Source organism: Coptis chinensis, chromosome 1 (genome assembly GCF_015680905.1).
Source record: "Coptis chinensis isolate HL-2020 chromosome 1, ASM1568090v1, whole genome shotgun sequence".
Taxonomy (NCBI): domain Eukaryota; kingdom Viridiplantae; phylum Streptophyta; class Magnoliopsida; order Ranunculales; family Ranunculaceae; genus Coptis; species Coptis chinensis.
Window position 1 is genome coordinate 83,041,888 of NC_141456.1, and position 26,531 is coordinate 83,068,418.

General features: G+C 37.9%; 1 protein-coding gene across 1 annotated transcript; it reads right to left on the reverse strand.

Moving 5' to 3' along the window:
• Positions 1–604: 604 nt before the first annotated feature.
• LOC147525483 (uncharacterized) lies at positions 605–21,462 on the reverse strand. The gene is given in 9 exon segments (XM_086579508.1): positions 605–1,851; positions 2,199–2,271; positions 2,407–2,633; positions 4,504–4,682; positions 4,684–4,961; positions 6,971–7,024; positions 7,027–7,722; positions 8,483–9,075; positions 21,396–21,462. Coding segments are annotated over 9 exon segments (3,414 nt in total).
• Between the last annotated feature and the right edge of the window lie 5,069 nt (positions 21,463–26,531).

The following is a 26,531-nucleotide window of genomic DNA, read 5'->3' on the forward strand; positions in this document are numbered from 1 at the left end:
ATGCATAATGCTGAATGCTGATGTTGATGTTGGTGATCTTAGACATTTGAAAAATCTTCTCAAACATAACCGCTGAACTTTCTTCCTCCTCGGTTTCTTCTTCTCGGTGAGTGATTCTCTCATCTTCAAACAGTGAAAATCATGTACCACCTTAAGATAATAGATTGTCATAGGTATGATCAACACTTCTATGGATTCCTTCAGTAATTTGATCAAGCTTCAACGCTTAGAGGGGATCAAGGTTATATCAATATGCACATCATGTGGTTTGTCTGTGGTGCCAAGGTTGATGGTCTTTGTCTCCATAATGACTAGTGTATGTCAATCCTCAGATTGGTTATGACAAAGAATGGACTCAGTAGCTTCATTGTCCATTTCTTCATCATTGTCGGGGTAGAGGGGATCATAACCTGCACAAGTCATTCAATCATCTTGCACTAAGGCAAGTGGGTAAATCATATCTACAGGATTTTGAAAACTTTTTTTTATTTTTTTTTTATTTTTTTTTTTTTTTTTCATAAAAGAATAAAACAAACTAATTGAGAGTAGAAAACTTATCTGTGCCAAGCAGTAGACCGGGATCAAATATAGGAGAGAAATTGATTCAAAACCCATCAACTAATGTTGTAGCTCCATGCATGAGTGATGAATTTTCTAAATGATGTGGTTTCTCCATGAGCAACATATCAAACTTCGTGACACTATGTGATTTGTACGCCACACCCCCTAAGAAGTCAAGTTTCCATCCTGGGTCTAGTGCATGAATGTCATCAAAAACACATGAGTGCCTAGACGTGCCCCTAGCTTGAAAGTGATTGTGGTGGTTGAATGGCCATTTCATATGATCATGGTTGGTGGTGTTTCCCAACCTCTCCATTGTCAACTTACTTTGGGTTTGATGGCAGCTAGATCTTGAAGAGACAAACATAGAGTAGTCTCGTTCACCAAATACCAATAAGGTCATTAGAAGAATAACCTGCCATAATATTGCAATGGCAAATGACTTCAATTTTCTTGAGCTCGGCATCTGATCTTCCAAGTGTGAGGAAGATGTCAAGTCTTTGAGACTAGTAGTAAGACGCTCAAAACACCTATCATTGGAATCCAGCTTAGCCATTATAAGTTGGTCTTCAGAGAAAAGTATTATGAAAGCATCATTATAGTCCTCTTCATTGTATTCTAGTGAAGTGATCTTGATAGCAGAAATGGAATCTTTTTCTTCATCAAAAATAGGAGGACAAAATATATCAAAGAGCTCGATACCATAATCTTCTGCATCATTTATTAGGGAGATGTTTTGAGAATCCTGGTCACCCGGTTGGAACATAGACTTGGTAGACTTCTCAAGTACCACTTCTTGGACCTCTTGGTCTTCTAACAAACTTGGCTCACAATCCTTCAATTGTCGTAAAGAAGATGGTGAAGTATATACCTTATCTTTGGGCTTATCAAACTCCTTATCTAGAACATGCAGCAAAGGTGGATTCGGTAATGGTGTCTTCTTAGTTGGTGATTCAGCAAACAGAGGTGCCACTTTTTCATCCAACGATATAGCCTTGGCTTTGGGCCTTGCTTGTGTTTGTGCCTTGTAATCTTTAATTGCATCTTGAAAATTGAATGGCTTGAAGAGCGACATGGCACTAACCTTGGATGCTTGCTTGAGTGTGGTAATGAATGAGGCTGGACTTTGCTTGACAGACTCTAATGTGTGAACTTCTCCATTATAGTATGGTAATGGATTTATTGCAACATTTGGAGTACCGAGATGTGATGCATCAATTCTCCCTGATTCGATCAAATCTTGTATCGCATGCTTGAGAGCTCCACACTTTTTTGTAGGAGTCCAAGAGACTGATGGAAATCACAATGTTTAGAAGCATCATACCAATATGGTAGTGGATTCGGAGGAGGCCTAGGCTGCAATGGTGTAACTAGGCCTTGCTGGATCAAAGCCTTGAGAATGACCAACAATGGGTACGGTAGCTCTGTGAACTACCTCTGTGGCTTAGGGAACCCTCTATTTTGATATCCTTGTTGTCTTGGAGGATATGCAATCTGATTGGAAGAAGGATGAGTTGTCACCTTTTCTTGGATCTATGTATGGGGTTGAAACTGGACTTGTGTGGCTACGACGTGTGCGTCCTTCTCCTTGTTAACAGTAACTGAAGGTGGCTTCTTCTTCTGAGTATGGTTTGGACCTGAAGAAATAATCGAAGTCATAGTTCCACAGGCTAAAGCATCTTCAATTTGAGTCCCTGCCGAAACCAAAGCCTGAAAAGATGGATGATAGCTGAGACTCAATCGATTTGCATATTTGGAGTTCAAACTTTTTACCACCATTCAAATATGTTCTGTCTCTGATGGCCTGTCTAGAATCTGAGCTGCCTTGGTCCTCCACCTGGTTACATATTCAGTGAATGTTTCAGTTGGACCTTGCTTGAGTGCCTCCAATTGTCTTCGACCCATCTGGATGTCTGTATTGTATGAAAAATGGGTCACAAAAGATGTTGCAAGTTCATCCCATGTTCTCATCTTCTTACGAAGGCCCTCGTGTTCATCCACCAAGTCAGTGTCGCACCCTTTAAACTCCTCTGGAATAATTGGACCAATAGTTCTGGCCCGATCCCCGTAGGCTGCAAGTAGCTAGCGTACATTTTTACATGGGCTTTAGGACACCAAGTTCCGTCATATCTCTCCATCTTAGGGAATTCGAAACCATGTGGAACCCTAATTTGTGGATATGGACAAAGATTATCCAAATTGAACTCATCGGCTTTAATCTTAGTTAATGCCTCCTCAAGCTTTTTCAATATGTCTGCCACTGGGCCTTGGTATTGATCTTGGATCATAGGAATTTGATTTTGGGTGTTCATATAAGTAGGAGGTTGTGGTGTCTGTGTGATGTATAGAGGAGGGAACATGAATGGTCTAGAGCTCATGGGTTGGGATAAATTTGGAGTGAACATGGGTGTGGATGTATATTGGTTTGGGTTGTAGTATGAATGGTGAACGGTGGGTTGAGCCATGTAAGTAGGGTCGATATAAGAGATGGGTTGGCTTGGAGTCTGAGTTGGCATAGGAAGTTGTAGTTGGGTGGATTGATGTATGACATTCCTAGTAGGTAGTTGAGCTTGTGGAGTAGGTAGGTTAAGATCAAACCTTGGTGGTGGTGGCGGAGTGGATTGCCCTTGAGAGAATTGTCATTGCCCCATGTTCATGAATTTTGGTAGTATTTCTTGAAACATTCTCTCCATTGCTTGTCTCATTAGTTCTTCCGATCCAGGAAGGGGTGATGTTGGACTCTAACCACCTCCTTGGGGTGGTTGTTGATTGTTCACCTTGAGAGATAAGCGGGGAACTAACCATTGGCTGAGACGCTAGTGGAAGAAACCCTTGAGGAGAATTAGTTGGTAGATTCTCTATTTCCATAATACGGTTGCACGAGATAACCTTAACCCTGGCTTTCTATTCCAACTAGCTTCCAGATAAGCCTTCTTCTTTCCTATCTTAACTGAAACACCTCAAAAGAAAATGTAAGTCTGACTCTCTAGGGATGTCCCCAAAAGAGTCGCCAAAAAACCTATACGCACAAAAATGTGTACCTAGGTCTATGCAATTGATTTTAGAGTCGCCACTAACTTTATTAAGGAAAAGTTGAGTAAAACCTATGTGAAGGACTAGCCCTCGAAACTAGATGATTATTAGGTTCGGGAGTCAAGGTACGATGTGGGAAGGTGTTAGGCACCCACGCTCGCCTGGTAAAACCAGCCTTACTTCTATTGAGGTGTAATGTATTAAGATAGGTGAATGAAGAAATCTTGAAATTTTATTACCAAATTGGATGATCTTCACTAAATTATTTAAAAGTAAATGACTATATGTTATAGTAAAACTAAAAAACAAATAATCCTAATATGCAATACAAATTAAAATAAAAGAGAAAAGAAAGATGTCACCTTGTTTGAAATGTTGCCTCATACTTGATTGTAGACTGATCGATTGATTGATGATAAACTTAATCAAAAAAACTTATAAATAGGGCCGAAAGTTGTAAGTGAGAAAATCCTACTTAGGCCAACTTATAAGTTGGGATTAGACATAAAATTACATAACTACCCATGGACGCATATAAAATTACATAACTAACCAAATAGCAAATGAGTTGATGCAAATGAGAAGAAGTTAATGTCTTTCCAATAGCACTTCATGATTATCATAATAAACAATATGTCTATTGTGGATTGTTTAATGCATGGTCTATATGAATTTATTTCTACTTCAATTAAATTGATTTCTTATATGATCGTCATTAACTTCGACAATAGAGTACATGTGTTATTAAATATGGGTAAAATTGTAATGTCGCCACTTCTAAGTGCTTGAAAAAGCAAACACCCCTACCACTTATAAGTACTTATAAGTAGTAAAAAACAAACAAATTTTAGGACCTACTTATAAGTAACACTTATAAGTGTTTGGCACTTATAAGTAGGAAAAACAAACACCACCTTAGGTTTTTCATTTTCCATAGTCCTTTTGGTATGCTTTTGATGAAATTAGATCTTAGATCTAGAGTTTGCAGCTTAACCAAGTTGTCGATGTGAGTTGGAAGCCTTTTTAAGTAAGTATTACGTAGCCCCAAGTACTGCAAAAAGAATAAGTTTCCCGATTTCTTTAGGTAGTCTTATATTCTCCAAATCCAACACCCTTAGCATTTTGATGCCTTCTATAAACTTACCATCCCATGTATATTGTTGGTCAATAGAAAATATTAGCCAAGACCAGAGATTTGGAATAGAAGATTTCAAATGGCCATGATAAGTGCTGTTGACTTGGATTGCAAGTCCTCGGAGTCTTGTAGAAGATGCAAAATGGTCCTCGCCCACAGCAAATCCAACATTAGATAGAAAACCATCTTTTTGGGCTTCTGATACAGGGAGTGACTCTAGAGGACAAATCGGCTGAAAGAGGAACTCTAGAGGACACGTTATTTTTGTAATCACTCACAAGGACTGAGTGGATGAAAGTTCAAGTTTACCCCTGACTCGAAATAAGAACGGCTCGGGTAGATGAAAAGTCAAGTATACCCCTGAAGAAAAAAAAAAATGGCCCGACCCAACTGAAACAACTCGGTTATGAACATTGATTGTTCATATCCACAATATGTATGAACAATCATTGTTCATACCTATCCATGTATGAACAATAGCTATGAACATTGATTGTTCATATCCCCAATTATGAACATTAGCTATGAACAATGAGTGTTCATACCTATTTGAGCTATAAACAATACAATGATTGTTCATAACTATTGTGGGTATGGACAATCAATGTTCATACATGGATACCTACCCATGCTGAACATCAGCTATGAACATTGATTGTGGCTATGAAAACATGAACCCAAAACAGATATGAACAATAAATGTTCATACCCCAAATTATGAACATTAGCTATGAATAATAGGTATGAACAATAAATGTTCACACCCAAAATAAATATGAACATTGATTGTTCATACCAAAAAAAATATGAACCCAAAACAGATATGAACATTGATTGTTCATACCCAAAACATATATGAACAATAAATGTTCATACCCAAAACAGACATGAACATTAATTGTTCATACCCAAAACATATATGAACAATAAATGTTCATACCCAAAACATATATGAACATTGATTGTTCATACCTACTTAAAAAAAATATGAACCAAAAACAGATATGAACATTGATTGTTCATACCCCAAATTATGAACATTAGCTATAAACAACATGTATGAACAATAACTGTTCATACCCCAAATTATGAACATTAGCTATGAACAAAACAAATATGAACAATAAATGTTCACATCCAAAACAGATATGAACATTGATTGTTCATACCTTCTTTAGGTATGAACAATCCGTGTTCATACCAAAAAAAAAACATGAACCCAAAATAGATATGAATATATGAACAATAAATGTTTATACCCAAAACAGACATGAACAATAAATGTTCATACCCAAAACATATATGAACATTGATTGTTCATACCTACTTAAAAAAAAACATGAACTAAAAACAGATATGAACATTGATTGTTCATACCCCAAAACATATATGAATAATAAATATAATGTTCATACCCAAAACATATATATGAACATTGATTGTTCATACCCAAAACAAATATGAAAAATACGTTCATACCAACAAAAAAACATGAACCCAAAGCAGATATGAACAATAAATGTATATACCTAAAACAAATATGAACAATACGTGTTCATACTTAAAGTAGGTATGAACAATACGTGTTCAACAATAAAAAATGAACAATCATTGTTTGATTAACATTAAAATTTTAGAGGATCTTGGTGGAATCGAACCATCATTACCTTTGGATATCTCCAAAGTGCTCGCCTATTTGATCTAAAGATCCACTAGGGTTTAATTAAAAAAAAAATGGTGTGATACTTCATCTTTAATGTCTTTGATTTTTTGGATAATGGTTGTCATATTTGTTCAACTTCTTTAAAATAACTGAAGTTTCGCACAACTTCGCCTATTTCTCGACTTTGGTTTTAGGTTTTTTCTTTCGTAATTTCGTTTGATTAAAGCAGGGGAGGGATTTTGGGTTTTCTCTTTCATAATTTCGTTTGATTAAAATAGGGAAGAGATTCGATTTGTAGTTTGATGAGGTGCGTCATGAATCAAAAAGTCAGGTCAGTTGGAGAAGAAAGGGGTTTTGGGTTTTCTCACTCGTAATTTTGTTTATTAACAGGAAAGGGTAAAAGTGGTATTTAAGAAATATAAAATAAACCAAGCCAACTTATTTTGTCCGTGAGGGTTATTAAAATCAAGAAATTGGGTCGCTAAGTTATTTCATTGATGAAAATGGTTTTGCGAGTCATTATCACAAAACATTGTCCTTTACAGTTGTTTTGAATTGAAATCGGCCCAATTTCTTGCTTCTGATATGGCGAGCTGTCTTAACTGATCATGGACTCTACAACTTTTCGCGGACTCCCATGATACTTTCTTGTTGCAAGTTGGAGCATACTTCTCTGAATTAACTCCTCCAAGTAGTCGTCTGCGACATCTTCCATCTTTTCATCTCTCCTTGATTGCACAAAACCTTCCGCAACCCAGAGCGAAATGAGTTTGTTAACATCGATCTCATGATCTTCTGGGAAAAGACCAAGATAGAGAAAACATGGTTTTAAATGGAAGGGTAAATCAGTGTAACTCAGAGCTAAAATTGCTCGGCATGGATTTGAATCTTGACTTAGCTTCCAATTGGCACTAGCAATTACTTTGGACCAAGCGAGATGTGTTCTCTCCTTTCCCATCATGGGTCCACCTAGTACAACAATAGCTAGTGATAAGCCACCACACTTGTCAACTATACGGCGTCCCACTTCCACCAACTTAGGTGAGCAACTACCTGAAACAGTGAACACTTTTTTGGAGAAGAGTTCCCAGCTCTCATCTTTGTTTAGTAAACGTAGTGCATGATGATGATGAGTTGACGGAACTGCATGTAAGGCAACATCTTCATTGCGAGTAGTAAGCATGACTCTGCTCCCCATATGGTTCTCAGGAAACGCCGTTTGAATTTGGTCCCAAGCTTCTGACTTCCATATATCGTCAATGATGATGAAGTATCTTTTGCCTTGCAAGTAGTTGCAGAGTTCTTCTTTCATCAATTCTGCATCTTCCATCTGTTGGGTTTGTAGAACCGTCGAGCTTTGCTCCGGTGTTCGATCATGTTGCCTTCAGTACGTTTTTCAATTTGGAGAAGAGAGCGTGCACGCGCTTGACTATAGTTAAACCCAAGGGGCGCACGCGCTAAAATTACTGGAAGTTGGGAACGAAGAAGGTGCGCACGCGCTCTACTTTGCCTTGCTCAAGGCGCACCCGCGCTCACCTTATTTCGGAATTTCAACAGTTGACAAAATTTCGACCCGAAGCCTATTTTCTCACCTTTTTCTATGTGTACCTATATAAAGGAAATAGATTAGGGTTTTGAGACAACTTTTGAGAGATTCATTTCATGGAAATTGTGGAAGCTCTATTGAGCTAGGGTTTGAGTGAAGCCTCTTGTTCTTGATTCTAGTTACCTCTTGTAAACTCTCCAATCTTTACTATAAAGGAAACTCAGCTCTTGTGTGGACGTAGGTAATATTTACCGAACCACTTTAAATCTTTGTGTCTCTTTGCATTTACTTCTATATTTATTGTTTGCTATGAATTATGATGATAAATTAGTGGTTTTGCTTTGTTGAGTTTATTGTGATAACTACCAAAGTCTTGGGTGGTGTGTGATTTCCTTGGTGTGAGCTCCAAGAGAAATCATTTGGGATAAAAACTAACTAGGTTGAGGTGTGACTTCCTAGTGAAATCTCCCAACACCATCTTCTTTAAGTTATCAATAAGACCACCCATCACTTGCTTTAGAATACTAAACTAAAGATCAGTCACGCTATATTCTTGAGATACAAAGATCCAAGCACGAATGCAAAAATTATTCACAATATCGTCTCTATTGTAGATCTTTTTAACTATAATTGGTTCCTCAATAGTGGTACTTCTCCTTGGTCGTGATGCCAAGTTTTGAGACCCTTGGTCTGAATCTTGTAAAATATCAAGATTATAACTTGATTGGTTGTCACCATACTTTTTTCTGTTGTCTAATATCTCTTTACTCCTTTTATAGATCTGCTCTATATTTTTTCCAATTTCATGGTGGGTCTTAAGCTTACTCCCGGAGCCAAAGGCTCCAAAACATATGTTTTTACGCCGGTGTTCTTCCACTTGAATGATGAAGGCATCGATGACATCTTCCGCATCATAGGCCAAGTTTCTAACCTGCCTCACCCAAACATCCACCATAGGAACGATGTTGCGTTTCTTCTCAGCATCCTTTAAGAAGTACTTGATCCATTCATCAAGTTCATTTTGGAGCGACAGAACATGCTCATCCACTCCGAGGAGGAGTTTAGCTTCTTCTTCTATGACCAAGCTTAGTTTCTGTATCAATGTTGAGACAATAGACTCGGCTATTTTCACAATTTCTTAATTTTGAATTTTAATAACAATGATACTAGAAGGAATGCATGATGGTTACTCTCCCAACTCATTACCAAGTACTCTTTTCCATTCATACGCGCACTTTGTCCTTTGTTCCTTGCTTAGTCCCCTTATAGCTCTTTTGCTTTATCCTTTTCACAATTTCACCTTTACTTTGTTCTAAACTTACATCCTGGTATGTTTTTTTCATTAATATAAGCACATTGACCCACTTATATTCACGAAATGATTCTAATGAGCACATAAATACTAGTATGCTTTATTTGTTAGATGCGGAAAAAAAAAAAAAGTTGAAACTGATCCAGATTTTTGCAATCTCCATTACTTAACCATGGTAATTAAACCAGAAAAAACCAAAAGAGAAAGGACAAAAGGAGGGAATTGAAAGGAAAAGAGAGAAAATGAAGAACGAATGGATAACTTGGTACTCAGGGAAGCTTTTCTTTATTTTAGTTTTTAATAATATTTAGAGAAGCAGACAAGCAGTAGTAAGATGCTCTTGGTTTTTCAAATTTATAATTCCTTGACTAGATTATCTAGTCCCAAAAAAGATGAACTTGTCAATTTCCCTTTCTTCATTGCAATACATTTCGCTTAAATATAACAATACATATATCAAGAAAATTCAAAAAAGGAAGGAACAAGGAAATGAAGGAACAAGAATCTGATACGCCTAGTACCAGCCTAATTGCAGTCATTCCAGAATATATATATGGGCAGTACGTGTACTTTGAACCATGTAAGACTGGGGTTTAACTAATTGGCTAATTATACCTCTTCAAATTTTGTATGACTTATTGCCTGTTCGTCACGATGTTTAATTTGGTATCTCATTTTAAACATGAGTCCGGATTCAGAGAGGATACCCCAGGGAAATTGTGTGTGCGCACCTAATCTCGTTAGATTTCATTGGGATTGTGATGTGTTAACGTGAGGATTAACGCCATCTTCTTTTAGCGTTACCAAGCACAGCTTGTCAACATCTTTATCTCAACAAATCATAGAAAGAGATAATATTCAGCCGCAAACTGCTCATCTAGTCATCTCCTTAACAAAAAATAAATGAACTCGTAAACAGATATAAGAAGCAATGTCTTCCCGCCAAACTTTTTCTTCGCTGTATGCTACTACCACTTCTGATGAACAATCTAATCAACATAGCTTGTTTTCTTCCGATCGGTAATGCCGAACAATCAGTTTCCTCTATGACTTCTCGCGTTAAATTGTACCCATTGTTGGGGAAAACGATACCAATCGATCCCCACTAAGATAGTTTGTACTTGGACAATCTACTATTTCAATCAAAAAACTAATCTTTCACTGCAACCAACAACCACAATCCTAATCTATGGATATAACTATCACAAACAAGCAATAGAAATATAAAGCAAGTAAAATACCACAACACAAAGATGTACCGTGGTTCGGCCAAAAATACTTACTTCCACAAGAGCTAATCTTTTTATAAGTATGGAAAGGAAGATTACAATCACTCCTCTCAAGTCTCTCCACCTTACTAGATCACTCATCTCTCCTTACAAGCTTTTTTCTTTGCAAGAGTTTTCTCTCAATTTTGATTCTCTCAGGTTTCTATTCAAGACTTAATTCACACAAAAACCTAACTTGGTTTTATAGTGTTCTAAATTTCGAGACATCTGTGAAATTTTGGTTCCAAACTTTGCGGTGGCATCAAGATATCAGCTCCCAAACTACGTGGTGGCATTAGGCTAATACCTTACCATTCGATGCGGCCACATCGTTCGAAGGTTGAAATTCCAGGAGAAAAAGTTCAACCGATGTGAGCAGATCGTTTGAACCCCCCGAATTCCAGAGTCAAATATTCAACCGATGTGAGCAAATCGGTCACGCTCCTTCCACCCGATCTCATGAGGTCGTTCCATCACATGGTAAGGGACCCCAACAATCTCCCCCTCCCTAAACCATGAGGGGGGATACCTCCACGCATTCCCAAATCAACAGGAGGAGTGTGCTACCATTCTAGTGGTAGCACAACAAACATCAAACTTATATTTCGGTAAAACTTTGGTCATCATATCCGACCCGTTATTATCGGTATGGATCTTCTCAATGCATAATTGCTTCTCTTGAGAACTTCTCTAATCCAATGATAACTGCTTGGATCTAGAATGAAAACTCGAATTCTTGCTCAAATGGATGGCACTCTGACTGTCACATAGAACTACAAATTGTTTCTGCTTTAGCCCTAGTTCATCAAAGAACCTCTTCATCCATAGCATCTCTTTGCAACACTCAGTGGTTGAATATACTCGGCTTATGTAGTGAAAAGGGCAACACACTTTTACAACTTAGATTGTCAAGAAACTGCTCCCCCTACAAAAGTAAACAGATAACCGAAGGTGGACTTCATAGAATCAACATCACCTGCCATGTATGCATCTGTGTAGCCTTCAAGTAAGGTCTTACTCCTACCAAAACACAAACACGCTTTGGAAGTGCCCTTGAGATATCTCAATATCCACTTAACACCTTCCCATTAATTTTTACCCGGATTTGACAAAAAATGGCTTACAACACCAACAGCGAAAGCAATATCCGGTCATGTACACACCATTGCATACATCAAGCTGCCCACTATGGATGCATATGGAAAAATTTCCATTTGACTCTGCTCATGCTCACCATTTGGACACATATCTTTGGTTATGACGGAACTGTCAACCAAGCGGACAACTGACTGGCTTCGCTTGATCCATGTTGAATCTCTTCAATACGTTCTCAATGTAGCTTTCTTGAGAAAGCCACAACTTCCCACTCTTTCTGTCATGAGTGATCTGCATACCAAGTATCTACTTTACTTGACCCAAATCCTTCATCTCAAAGGACTTACTCAAGTCTTTTTTCAGCTTGGATATCTTGTTGATATTCTGGTCAACTATCAACATATCATCCACATACAACAAGAGTACTATGAAATCCCCATCTGGAAATTTCTGAACATACACACAATGATTGGAAGAGGACTTCATGTAGCCATGTTTCACCATAAAAGAATCAAACTTTATGTACCACTGTCTCGGTGCTTGCTTCAACCCATACAAACTCTTTTTTAGCTTACATACCAGGTGCTCCTTGCCTTTGACTTCAAAACCCTCTGGTTGGTCCATGTAGACATCTTTTTCAAGGTCTCCATGAAGAAAAGTTGTCTTGACATCTAGTTGCTCAACCTCTAGGTTCATACTTCCGGTCATATCCAATACCACCCTGATAGAAGTCATCTTAATTATAGGAGAGAAAATTTCATCAAAGGCAATACATTTCCTTTGACCGAATCCCTTCACAACAAGGCGAGTTTTGTGCCTTGGATGTGGATTATTCTCTTCATGCTTGACTTTGTAGATCCACTTATTCTTAAGAACTTTTCTTCCTTTCGGTTTCTCAACTAAGTCATAAGTGTGATTCTTATGCAAAGAATCCATCTCATCATGCATGGCCTTCAACCACTTCTCTTTGTCTGTACCTTCAAGAGCCTCTTGATATTACATAGGTTCTCCACTATCAAATAGTAAAACATACGTATGTGGTGGATACTTGGTTGAAGCTTGTCTCTGCTCTCTCAGACCTCCTTGCCCCATCTTCTTGTGCCTCAGGAGAATGCACTTCTGCTTGCTCAGATGGTGGTTCATGCACTTCATATGTATCTTTTATATCAATAGGTTCTATCCTATCATGAGCAATAGGATCATCATCATGAACTTCAAACTCATGGTTCTCTGCATTCTCAATGCCTTCTACACGTTCTACAGTAGGAACTTCTGGTTCTAAATCAATAAGATCATTAGTGAAAGCTTCTAGCTTCTCACCATCCTCAAAGTCTGCTATGGTTTGGTCTTCCAAGAACACAACATCTCGACTTCAGATTACCTTCTTGTTAATCGGATCATAAAATTTGTAGCCAAACTTCTCATCCCCATAACCCAGAAAAATGCACTACTTAGCTTTGTCATCAAACTTGGATCTCTCATTCTTGTGAATATGAACAAATGCCCTGCACCCAGATACCTTCAAGTATCCATAATCAACATCTCTGCCTAACCATACACTCTCTGGATAATCACTATTCAGAGGCTTCGAAGGCGATAGGTTGATCACATGTACGACTGTGCTCATGGCTTCTATCCAGTAACTTCTAGGTAACTTAGAGTGAGACAACATGCGTCTCATCCTCTCTATAATGGTCCAGTTCATCCTCTCAGTTATACCATTGTGTTGCAGAGTCTTGGGAACGATCTGCTCATGACGAATCTCATGACTCTTGCAATACTCTTCAAATGGCTCAATGTACTCACCCCTATTATCTGAGCGAATACACTTCAAAGACTTCCCTGTCTCTCTTTCCACCATGCTATGGAAAGTCTTGAACACGCCAAGTAGTTCATCCTTGGTCTTTAGACTAGATGCCCATATCTTTCTTGACACATCATCAATGAAAGTCAAGAAGTACAAAACTCCCCCATGGGACTTCACTTTCATAGGACCACATAAATCTGTGTGTACAAGCTCAAGGATATTGTCCTTTCTGTGAGAGGGCAATCTTTGGAAAGACACCCTGTGTTGCTTTCCTACCAAACAGTGAGTACATCTATTTAAATTCATACCTTTGATATTTGGCAAGGCCTTTTGCTTGGCAAGAACTTCCATGCCTTTTTCTCCCACATGACATTCTCTTATACCATAGTTTGGAGGAAGCTTCTTCTTGTGCCACATTTAACTCTGTTTTACACAAACTAGCTTGTGTTTTGTAAAGCAAGCAAGTTTTCTTCCTTTTGGCTACTATAATGGAACCTCTACTTAATTTCCATACCCCATTACCAAACGAGTTTTGAAAGCCATCATCATCTAACTTTCCAGCGGAAATTAAGCTTAGCCGAATGTCAGGGACATGTCTTACATCCTTGAGTGTCAAGGTGTAGCCGACATTGGTTTCTACATGAACATCCCTAATGCCTATAATCTTTGAGACTCCATTGTTACCTATCTTTACCTCACCAAATTCACCACAGCTGTAGGTAGTGAAGAATCCCCTGTGCGGTGTGACGTGATAGGATACTCCTGTATCTATCACCCACTCTGTGTCCTGGCATGAGTTACTAACACAGCACTCACCACAATCTGACATAATTCCCACTAGATCATTGTCTACTAGTGCGGTAATATCTCGGCATGTGTTTTCGTTCCTCTTTACTATGTTTTCATATACACAATTATTCTTCTCATCCTTCTTCAGTGTTCTACACTCATACCTGAAATGACCCTTGGTGGCACAATAGGAACATTGTCTCTCTGCCTTAGGAATTCTAGCTTCACCCCTAGATTTGCTTCTGTCATCACCTCTAGAATGAGATGGTTTTCTACTCTTACCTCTCCCCCCGCTTCCCTGTGACAAGGATCTCTGAGTGAGAGGAGCTGCTTTGTGAAGCCCTTCTTGTCTCCTCATTCAACAATGCCCTGGTAGCCATCTCCATGGAAATGATTCCATCCTTAGCGGCTCCGTTAAGAGAAACCACTAACATCTCCCAATTGTCGAGTAGAGAGTTTAATATGAACAAAGCCTCAACTTTGTCACCCATATTAATCTTCATCAAGTGTAAATGATTGATGGTATTATGTACTTCATTAAGATGCTCAGACATTGAAGAACTTTCTTTGTACTTCGTGTTAGCAAACTTCTTAATGAGCAGTATCTTGTTTCCGGCCGACTTCCTCTCATAGAGGTCTTCGAGTTTCTTTCACAAGCCAAAAGTGGTAGTCTCTTGGGATACATGGTGGAAGACACTATCGTCAATCCACTATCGAATGTACCCAATTTCCTTTTTGTCAAGCTTGGTCCACTCAGCCGCCACTATTACGTCTGGTTTTACTCTTCCATTCTCAATGGGTTGTGCCAAGTCCTTGCAATAGAGCAAGTCTTCTATCTTGGCTTTCCAAATAGTGTAGTTACCTCTATTCAGACTAGTCATGCGAGTGTTTAAATAATGGTCTATCTCTACAAACTATTTCAACTCAAACCTTCTCTTATGAATTTTATCAAACACCTTCTAGGCAAGATTTGGATAACAACCTTGTTGGGCTTAATCCAACCTGGCTCTGATACCACTTGCTAGGGAAAATAATACCAATCGATCCCCACTAAGATAGCTTGTACTTGGACAATCTACTACTCCAATCAAAAAACTAATCTTTCACTACAACCAACAACCACAATCCTAATTTATGGATATAACTATCACAAACAAGCAATAGAAATATAAAGCAAATAAAACAACCACAACACAAAAATGTACCGTGGTTCGGCCAATGATGCCTACTTCCACAAGAGCTAATCTTTTTATAAGTATGGGAAGGAAGATTACAATCACTCCTCTCAAGTCTCTCCACCTTACTAGATCACTCCTCTCTCCTTACAAGTTTTTCTCTTTGCAAGGGTTTTCTCTCAATTTTGATTACTCTCAAAATTGGGTTTCTATTCAAGACTTAATTCACACAAAAACCTAACTTGGTTTTATAGTGTTTTAAAATTTCGGCACGTCTACAAAATTTAGGTTCCAAACTATGCGGTGGCATCAAGATATCAGCTCCCAAATTATGTGGTGGAATTGAGCTAATACCTTGCCATTCTATGTGGCCACAACATTCGAAGGCTGAAATTCCAGGAGGAAAAGTTCAACCGATGTGAGCAAATCATTTGAACCCCTGAATTCCAGAGTCGAATATTCAACCGATGTGAGCAGATCGGTCACGCTCCTTCCACCCGATCTCATGAGGTTGTTCCATCACATGGTGAGGGACCCCAACACCCATGATTATACCTTTTATTTACTGAAATTTTGTGGAACGTCGTGAAGATATGTAATATGAGCAAATTGAAATCCTTTACTATCAAGGTGATAGTTCTGTCAACTTTTTTTACTATAAAAATAGATTACTTCCTAATGCATGGGTTTATGACCGCCATTCATCATTTGTACTTAGCCTAATAACATATCATTCTTTAATATTGTAATATCATAGGTCAATTCAAAATTATAAATAATATAATCAAAAGTAACACTAAGGGCATCTTTAATGGTGAGACCTGAAAAATACTAAATTTTTTACCAAACAAACACCAAACCAAATAAACACCAAACAACTTCAGGCTAGACATCAAAAATTCGACAACAAACTACACTATTTTGGATAAACCGCACCAGAATAGCCAACACAGCTTTCGAAACACCGTGCCAAAAAGCCCACAGTTCAGCCTAAAGCCCACGCAGTGTTTAAAACACCGCGTCGTACAATTTAGCCCAAAGCCCATGTTGTTTTGAAGCCCACACTGCTTTCTGAAAACAGAGAACATGCCTATAAGACATAATTAGAGATTAATTTAGCTTCTAGTTTGGGTCAGCAAATAATTATGCCTTAAGGACAAACCGGGTTGACCACTGCTGAAAGATGATATTACCCTTATTTAAGTTTTTATCAGTTAAATCAAAATCCTACATGACTTTTCAATTTTGTTTTTGACCCTCAGCATACTCACATTTTATGTTAGGACTAACATGAGAAATTTCATTTCTTTCATGTTGTACACATGTATAGTGGTGTTTGCATGTTTGTTGAACACATGCATAGTGGTGTTTGCATGTTTGTTGGACACATGCATAATGGTGTATGCATGTGTGGTAGTAGTGTTTGCATGTTTGTTGCACACATGCATAATGGTGTGTGCATGTATGGTAAACACATGCATAGTAATGTTTGCATATGTGTATGCACATGTGTATACACGCATAATGATGTTTGCATGTGTGTTATACACATACATAATAGTGTGCGTGTGCATGTTGGTATACACATGTAGTGCATATCATACATGCATAGTGGTGTTTGCATCTATATCAGAGAAGGTCATAATTGGTATTAATAAAATATAACTTATTGACGTCAGCCAGAAAATGTCTTTATAGCAAAATTATTAATGATAGATGCTAATGTCAGTCGTTTTTGTCATAAAACCGTAATTATTGACCAACCATGCCTAAAACTGAAATTATTGGTCAATTTATGTGTTTGGGCCTAAATTTATGTTCTAAAAGCCGCGCCAAAGAAGTCCACAGGCCTACGCAGTGTTTGAAAAATTGCGTCGTACGTTTGATACAACATCAAACCAAACACCAAATGGGAGCTCATTTGATGTTTGGTTTGGGTTTTTTTTTTTTTTTTATGTTTTTTTTATTTGGTCTCACCACTAAAGATGGCTTTTATCCAATTTTCAAGAATTTGGTGTTTGGTATTCAAGAGGTCTCACACTCTCACCATTAAAGATGCTCTAATTAAGGACCCTGAGAGAGAGAGAGAGAGAGAGAGTCCATTGTTGATCTAATAAAAGCTTAGTTGAAGAAGAAGAATCTTTTCTTGACAGCTACACAACCTATTTGAATTAAATTCAGTTTTACTTACTTGCAGCACCATCTGTTAAAATGGATGGAAATTCAAAGGAGTTTAGGACTACTACAAAAGGAATGCGCATGTGTCTAATATTATCCCAATCTTCTCCATTTTCTTTTACTCTGTGCTTGAATCTCCCTGTTTGCTCAGCAATCTCAACTGTTTGAAGATGGGTAAGGCTTCTAAGTCCGTCTGGAAGCTTAATTACTTAGTTTATTATGCAAAAGCAAACTTCTAAATTCTCACAAGTAGACTATAATTAGGCAATAAAGCGAGTGTTAATGCCCTCTTGGATGAAATATCATCGTTAACAATTATTTTTACCTAAGGTTGTTCCTATGTTTATATGCTACTAGTATCTACTTTTCTTTTATGTAAGTTTAGGCAGCTATTTAATGTATTACCAAGAACAACATCAAGGAGTACTTCTCAATTAGGCAACCATTCAATTAAATGAATCGCCACTTAAAGCAAACACAGATAATACTTCCCTTAGGCAACCTTTCCCTGAGCTACCCATTCTAGGGCAATATAAAGAATATTTCACTAACTATAAATAACTACACTACTAGAAGAAAAGTAAAGAACACTAATATAATATTAAATTGCAAAACATAAACCCTATTCTATACTTTCATCCCCTGGTGTAGGCAATGTGACTAATAACTAAAAACATAAATAACTAACCTGATTGGAGAACACTATGAATCAAAAGAATCACCAAACCCTAAACACCGACTTCATCTCCTCCCTTGAAGATAGCCTTCCATGAAGAAGGAAGAACACGAAGAAGAAAAGAAGAACATAAGACTATGGAGATTAATTTATTAAGACTTGGCTAGTGAAAACCGAATCTTTTATTATTAACCTCACTTTGCCACAAGTTCTGGAGACAAGAAGAATGAATGTGAATTGGCAATTACAATTGGCACTAAGGTGCTCCTTATATAAGGTTACAATGAGCTCTAGAAACATCTAAAACATAGGCTTTTGGATCCAATTTCCTATTACATATTGACCTCCTTCCGATTCCAACTTTCATTTCTAAAAACATTAAAGAGGTGTAGTTGTAGGTCGGCTTCACGCGTCCATACGCACGGGCTAGTTATCTTATTAGTTAGCCATTATTTGTGTTTGCCTTAAGTGGTGATTCATTGAATAGTTTTCCTATTTTTCCTTTAAAGGTAGTGATGTTTGTAAGATTTGTGAAACTCGTCTATCTACTGGAGGTATAGTAGGGGAGGGACAAGTCACCTTATTAGGCATACAGTGTCTTGTGTTACTAAAACTACAATGGAGAAAGGTCAAACTATAATTGGTAGAACTGAGAATGGTGTAGTTTATTCCTTTAAGTTTAATCAGATAGTTGCCCATCAAGAAATTGTTACGTACTTTGTCGTTGAGGAATTACCATTTGTGAAAGTTGAGAAACCAATTTTTCATAGATGGATTAAGATGGCATTTGGTCCTCAGTTTAAACCTCATTGTCATTCGACAATGAGAAGTGATGTTGATGCTGAGTTTTCAAGAAGAACGTGCTTCTTTGAAAGTTATCTTGAAAAGTGTGCTTGGTAAAATTTGTTTAACAATAGATTTGTGGACGTCAAATCAGAAGCTAGGGTATATGTGTGTGTTTGTGTGTGTGTGTGTGTGTGTGTGTGTGTGTGTAACTTGCCACTTTATAACTAAAGATTGGAAACTTCATAAACGGGTACTTAGTTTTCATATGCTTCCTGCACCTCACATCGAAAGATCAATTAGTGATGCATTGTATGCTAACTTGTTGAGTTGGGGGATATCTTATAAGATAGAAACTTTAACCTTAGATAATGCATCTAACAATGATGGTGTTGTGTCTCAGTTGAAAGATAAATCTTTAGTGATGATATGTTAAGTAGAGAGCTATGTCATCTTTGTTGTACGACGCATGTCATGAATCTAATAGTAAAAGCAGGATTAAAGCATGTTGAGGTATCCCTTGATAACATTATAGAGTGTGAAACATCTCAAGTCTTCTCAAGGTATATACTGGAAAAGTTTTTTGAGAACTGTATATCTTTGAGCATGAAGCAAAAAAGGTTACCGGTTGACATTCAGACTCGGTGGAATTCCACCTATATAATGTTGAGAGAAGCAATCCCGTACCAAAAAGTTATTGATCTCTTCTATTATGGTGGGGATTATGCACAGACTCCTCTTCTTTATTGGAAAAATGATGTTGCCATTAGAGATCTTTTCAAGGTTTACCATGATTCAACTAAGTTGTTTTATGGGAGTAAGTATGTCATATCTAGTGCATTTTGTTATCAATTAAGCAAAATCTTGTTAGTCTTGAAAAAATGTGATAGTAAACCTATTTTAAAACCTATGTATGTTAGCATGAGCAAAAAATATGATGGATATTGGAAAGATGTTCCTTTGGTTCTTGGGTTGCCTTCAAGCTTGGATCCCCGGTTCAAGTTGACGATTCTTGAGTTGTGTGTGGACCTGAATTATGAATCTGAGGTTAAAGTTATACCAAATTCTGAACTCACATTTAATCAGTTGAAATTGAAGACTTATATAACCAAATTGGCTAAGATATCTATCTAATAAGATAGGGGTTTTTTTTTATCACTAAAAGACAAAATAACACACAAAGGACGATCCAGATCTGTTTGAGGAAAATCTAACTGTTGTTGTGCGATGTATGCGAAATTTTATTCACACCAAGTCGCGGTTCAACTCACCGTATGCGATTAACTCACCGTATACGAAATTTTTTTGGGGAATTAACCCTACACCCTAACCTTCGTCACTTCTAAAGAAATGGTTTTAAACCATTGGTTCTTCCCAAATCGATGCTGCCGCAAATCTCATCTCTCGAAAATTAAACCCTATAATCTCATCTCTCTCAAAAATCAAAAGGAAAGACTTGAAACCATTACTTTAATTTTGATTTTAACCTTGGTCAGTTTCAAGTTGAATATTGAAGCAATCAAGGTATATATAACTTTATTTTCATTGTTTAAGAAATGGGGTTGTATCAAATTATGATTTTTATGTCTTTTGTGTAGTGCTTGCTGTCAACTAAAAAAGGTTAGTTTGAAGACTAAATAAGGTGTTGTGCTTGCTGTCGAAAAGCGCATTACTTCGCCATTACTGATAAAGTTTATTCGTTGGAATGGTTTTCCTTCCTCATTGAGCTATAGGCTAAATTATATAATTTTAAGTGAGATCGGGGATCTCTGTGTATGCATGATATGGTTAAGGACTAATAAGTTTGGAAAGTTTTTGGGCATAAAAATAAGTTGATTACATTATTACTAGATTGATTGATTCATTAAAAAAACACGGAGGATTCCAGGAGGTATTGTTGTTTGCTGCTCCCTTTAATAGTGAAGAAATAGTCGAGTGGGATTTGGGATGTAACCAAGGGTTGGGAGCTTGCAGTCCAAAATTCTTTTGCTGAGATTTCTGTTAAAATTTCTGATGAAATATGACTTTTATTATTTGCATAAGTTGATTTATAGTCTTCTTCAGATCATTGGTGTTGAATATATTGTATTTTATCCCAAGCGCTAGCATAAGTTGATTTATATTCTTCTTTATATCGTTGGTGTTGAATATATTGTGTTGATTATATTGAGTTTTATCCCAAGTGATTGATGTCATTGAATGTTTTCTTTTCTGCCTTTCCGCTGTGGTTTTATACCCATCTTCTCACCTCATCGTCGAGCACTCGAACTCCCCTTATCAACTCGATTCCAAAATCCCCAAATCCCAAAAAAATTGATTTTATTGGTCACATATTCTTAGTTATATATTTAGATAAAAATGATGTTGTGATTACCAGGCTTAGGTTTGTGCTTCATAGCTGGCTTGATTCTCTCAGTACGCTTCTTCTCAATATCTACCATTACTTTATATATTTGTTTATTGTTTTGGACTGCTTTATATTGGTGCTGTTTTCGTTAGATATTTGTCAATTATATATCAAACTTCAATAGAAAAAAGAAAAACATAGATTTGGCAAACTGTTTTACTTCATGTTATTAGTCAACACCATTTTTTTAGGCAGTATTTGAATTTTATTTTTTACTTCCAAATGAGAGGATTGGAGTCAATAGCTTACAATAAGGACTGTAGTGGTGTGGTTTTGTTCAGGAGAATATTCAGGAGCTTCTCGAGTTTCACAGGAGTTGGTTAGAGCTCCCTTAAATCAATATTTCAGGTATAATATTTCACCTACTTTTGTTCTTAGGACTCCCCTTATTAAACCATCATTTCAATTATGATACCATTTAATTTTATGCATAATTTCCTTCCTAGGCAATCATGGTGAAAGAGCGAATTTGGGCTGTGAAAGAGTGAATTGCATTTTGTATCACTTGAACATAGTCCCGAGTAACGAAATTGTTTTTTTTACACACACACACACACACAGATATATATATATATATATATATATATATATATATATATATATATATATATATATATATAGTTACATATCTATCATTATATTGATTGTTTATGAGTACAACTATATCAACATATTAACGGGTGTATCTTAGGCCGCGACTTCTTAGTTAAAGTCTTTGAAATGTTGATAGGTTTTTGAAACTATACCCAATTGGATGTTATGACAGGATTTAGGTTTTTGAAATGTTGAAAATACAAAAGAGACTGCTAGATTTTTTTTTTTTTTTTTTTTTAAAATGATGATGCTCTTAATTGAAGACTCTCTCCCCTTATTTTCCTCATTCTCATTATGATATGTATTGAATTAATGAATGTGTAAGGGTATGTGTAATGAGTTGGTTTGTGAGAAATGAAATGCATAGAATTGCAATAATTAAGCTCACTTGAGTATGCGCGCGTATGAAATGATTATGAAGTATAAAACTGTTGGAAATGGTTATATCATCGATCCAATGCTACCATAGAGATGGTCTTTTGGGGTGTTGTTCAAAAGCAATGTGTCTAGAGTGCCGACTGGCACGGGCATTCACTAGTTTGAAGAATATAAAAGCAAAATGGGTAATACTTAATCTGGTTTGAATCGCATAGTACCTAATTTTGGTGATGAAGATGACATTGTATTTGACTTGTTGCAGCAGAGAGCATCTTCTAGTAATACTAACAAGTCTGATTTGTAGTATTATTTGGAACATCCTGTCGTTAAAGTCGATAAAGAGCCACCATTTAATGTTTTGGATTGGTGGAAAACTCAGGAAGGAACTTATCCAATTCTGTCAGCAATGGCTCGAGATTTACTAACTACACCGGTTTCTGCGGTTCCATCGGAATTAGCTTTTAGTATAAGTGCAAGGGTGGTCATCAAGTACTGTAGCTCACTGTTACTAAATACTGTTGAAGGGTTTGATGTGCTTGAAGGATTGGTTTCAAGATGAAGATCGAAGGGCTCCAAGATCATGCTATTAAGGTGATTGAAGAGTTTATAGAAGATCTCAAGTTGTAACTCGATGTCTTTTTTGGAGAAGGGGATAAAATTTTGGTTACATTTTGTGTTCGATTAGCGTACTAGTATTAACTATCAAGTATATGCTTCATTTTCCTAATTCATACTTGTTATGTAATTTTGTATAAATTTTTGGTGGGGAGATGGTTGGTTTCTACTGACTATTGACTAAGCCATTTATTGGAAGGGTAAGGTTAGTTTTTCCAGTATTGTTTTTTTTTTAATTATTATTATTCTTTATGTTGTTGTATTTTATCGGTAAGCAGGGTTTTTAGAGAGGTCCCTTACCCCTTTTCATATATAATAAAACAAGTGTTGGGGATTATACCAATACCAATCGGTTCCCCCACTACACAGATAACTTGTATGAACACACTTCAACTCCAGATAAATCTCAAATATCACAAACTACCTATACTAACATGCCCAACTCGCTAAACAACTATTAACAATGATAATAATGTAAAGCAAAGAAAAGCAAACCACAACACAAAGATTTACCGTGGTTTTAATGATGCCTACTTCCACAAGAGCGGTTCTTAATAAAGTGGGAAGGAAGATTACAATCTCTCCTTTCGAGTCTCTCACCTTACTAGATCACTTTATCTCTTTGAGTGGTTGTATCTCTAAAAGGTTCTCTCTTTGTTTTAGTCCGGATTCCAATCCTTTCCGACTTGTTTGGTTAGGTTTTCCAAAACCTTGATTTTGGTTTTATCTCCAAAACCAAATTTCTGATTGCTTGAGCAAGGCCCACGGAAATTTAGACCCTGCACGAACGCGGCATCTATGAGGCCGAGTGTGCTTAAGACATCGGAAGTCCGAAGCTTCCCCCTCTATGGCCCGTCGCCTTTATTCTCTCGGAACTCGAAATACGAAGTCGCGCCCATCCGAATCCTTTTGTCTTTCCAACGCCGACCCCCCTTGAAATCTCCCAGCTCTGTTTTCTCTCCTCATGTGAGGGATAACTCCAACAATCTCCCCTCCCGACTAGTTGAGGGGATACCTCCATGCAATTGCCAAATCAATAGAGGAGGAGTGTCGCCATTCCCATTCAGAATAGCACAACAAACATCAAACTTACCTTTCGGTAAGACTTTGGTCATCATATCCCACCCGTTCTTGTTATGGATCTTCTCGATACACAAATGCTTGTCCTCGAAAGTACTTCTCTAATCCAATGATAACACACGTGTATGTGCTTGGATCTAGAATGAAAACTTCGGATTCTTGCTCAAGTGGATGGCGCCTCGACCGTCACATAGAACTACAAACTGTTTCGCTTTAGCCCTAGTTCGTTAGAAGAACCTCTTCATCCATAGCAACTCTTTGCAACACTCGGTGGCTGCAATATACTTTCGTTCGAAGTGGAGAGGGCAACACACTTTTGCAACTTAGATTGCCAAGAAACCGCTCCCCCAAAAAGTAACCCTCAGAAACCGGAGGTGGACTTCATCGAATTCAACATCACCCGCCATGTTTGTAGCCTTCAAGTAAGGGCTTACTTCCACCAAAGCACAAACATGATTTGGAAGTGCCTTTGAGATATCTCAATATCCACTTAACACCTTCCCAATGTTCTTTACCCGGATTTGATTCAATCGCTTACAACCCCAACGGCGAAAAGCAATATCCGGTCTAGTACACACCATGGCATACATCAAACCGCCCCATCGCGGATGCATAAGGAATCTTTTTCCATCCGACTCGCTCATGCTCACCCTTAGGACACATCTCTTTGGTCATGCGGAACCGCCACCAAGTGGACAACCGATTTTGCTTTTTACTTGATCTATGTTGAATCTCTTCAACACCTTCTCAATGTAACTTTCTTGAAAGCCACAACTTCCCATTTTTCACGGTGATCCGCATCCCAAGTATCTGCTTTGCTTGACCCGGATCCTTCATCTCAAAGGACTTACTCAAGTCTTTCTTCATTGATATCTTGTTGATGTTTGGGCCAACTATCAACATTTCATCCACATACAACAATAACACAATGAAATCTCCATCCGAAATCTCAACAAACGCACAAATGATCGGAAGCGGACTTCTTTTATATCCTTGCTTCGCCATAAAGGAGTCAAACTTTACGCACCACTGCCTCGGTGCTTGCTTTCAACCCATACAAGCTCTTTTATCGAACCAGCATACTAGGTGCTCCTTGCCTTTGACCTCAAACCCTCTCGGTACTTAGACATCTTCTTCAAGGTCTCCATGAAGAAATGTTGTCTTAACATCTAGCCGCCAACCTCTAGGTTCATACTTGCGGCCATACCCAATACCACCGGATAGAAGTCATCTTCACTACAGAGAGAAAAATCTCATCAAAGTCAATTCCTTTCCTTTGACCGAATCCCTTCACAACAAGGCTGAGCTTTGTGCCTTGGGTGAGGATTGTTCTCCTCATGCTTGACTTTGTATATCCACTTATTCTTGAGAACTTTTCTCCCCGGGTTTTTCAACTAACTCATAAGTGTGATTCTTATGCAAAGAATCCATCTCGTCATGCATGGCTTTCAACCACTTTTCTTTGTTGTACCTTCAAGTGCCTTTGATAGTACATAGGTTCTCCACCATCCGATAGTAGCAGACGCACGCATGTGGTGGATACCCGGGTTGAAGCTAGTCTCCCTCTGTCGGACCTCCTTGCCCCATCTGGCCGTTGCCTCGAGGTTGCACTTCGCTTGCTCGGTGGTGGTTCATGCATCTCATCCGCATCTTCTATACCAATAGGTTCTATCCCATCATGAGCAATAGGATTCTCATCATGAGCTTCAAACTCATGGTTCTCTCTGCATTCTCAATGCCTTCTACACGCTCCACGGTGGGAACTTCGGTTCGAATCAACAAGATCATTGGTGAAAGCCTCAGAAGCTTCTCACCCTCCTCAAAGTCCCCTATGGTTTGGTCTTCTAAGAACACAACATCTCGACTTCGATTACCTTCTTGTTAATCGGATCATAGAGTTTGTAACCAAACTTTTCATCTCCATAACCCAAAAATGCACCGCTGGCTTTGTCATCAAGCTTGGATCTCTCATCATCCTTCGAATATGCACAAAATGCCCCGCACCCAAATACCCTCAAGTATCCATAATCAACATCTCTGCCTCACCATACTCTCTCTCGGATAATCACTATTCGAGGGCTTTGCGGGGTGACAAAGTTGATCACATGCACGCATAGACACGCATTGCTTCTACCCAAGAGTTTCTAGGTAGCTTAGAGTGAGATAGCATGCATCTCATCCTCTCTACAATGGTACGGTTCATTCTCTCTCGCTATTCCATTCACATTCATGGTGTCTTGGGAACGGTGCGCTCATGACGAATCCCATGACTCGCAATACTCTTCAAATGGCCCAATGTACTCACCCCCATTATCCGAGCTTAATACACTTCAACAACTTCCCAGCTCTCTTTCCACCATGCTTTGAATTTCTCAAACACGCCAAGTACTTCATCCTTGGTCTTCGACTATAGGCCCATATCTTTCTTGACGATCA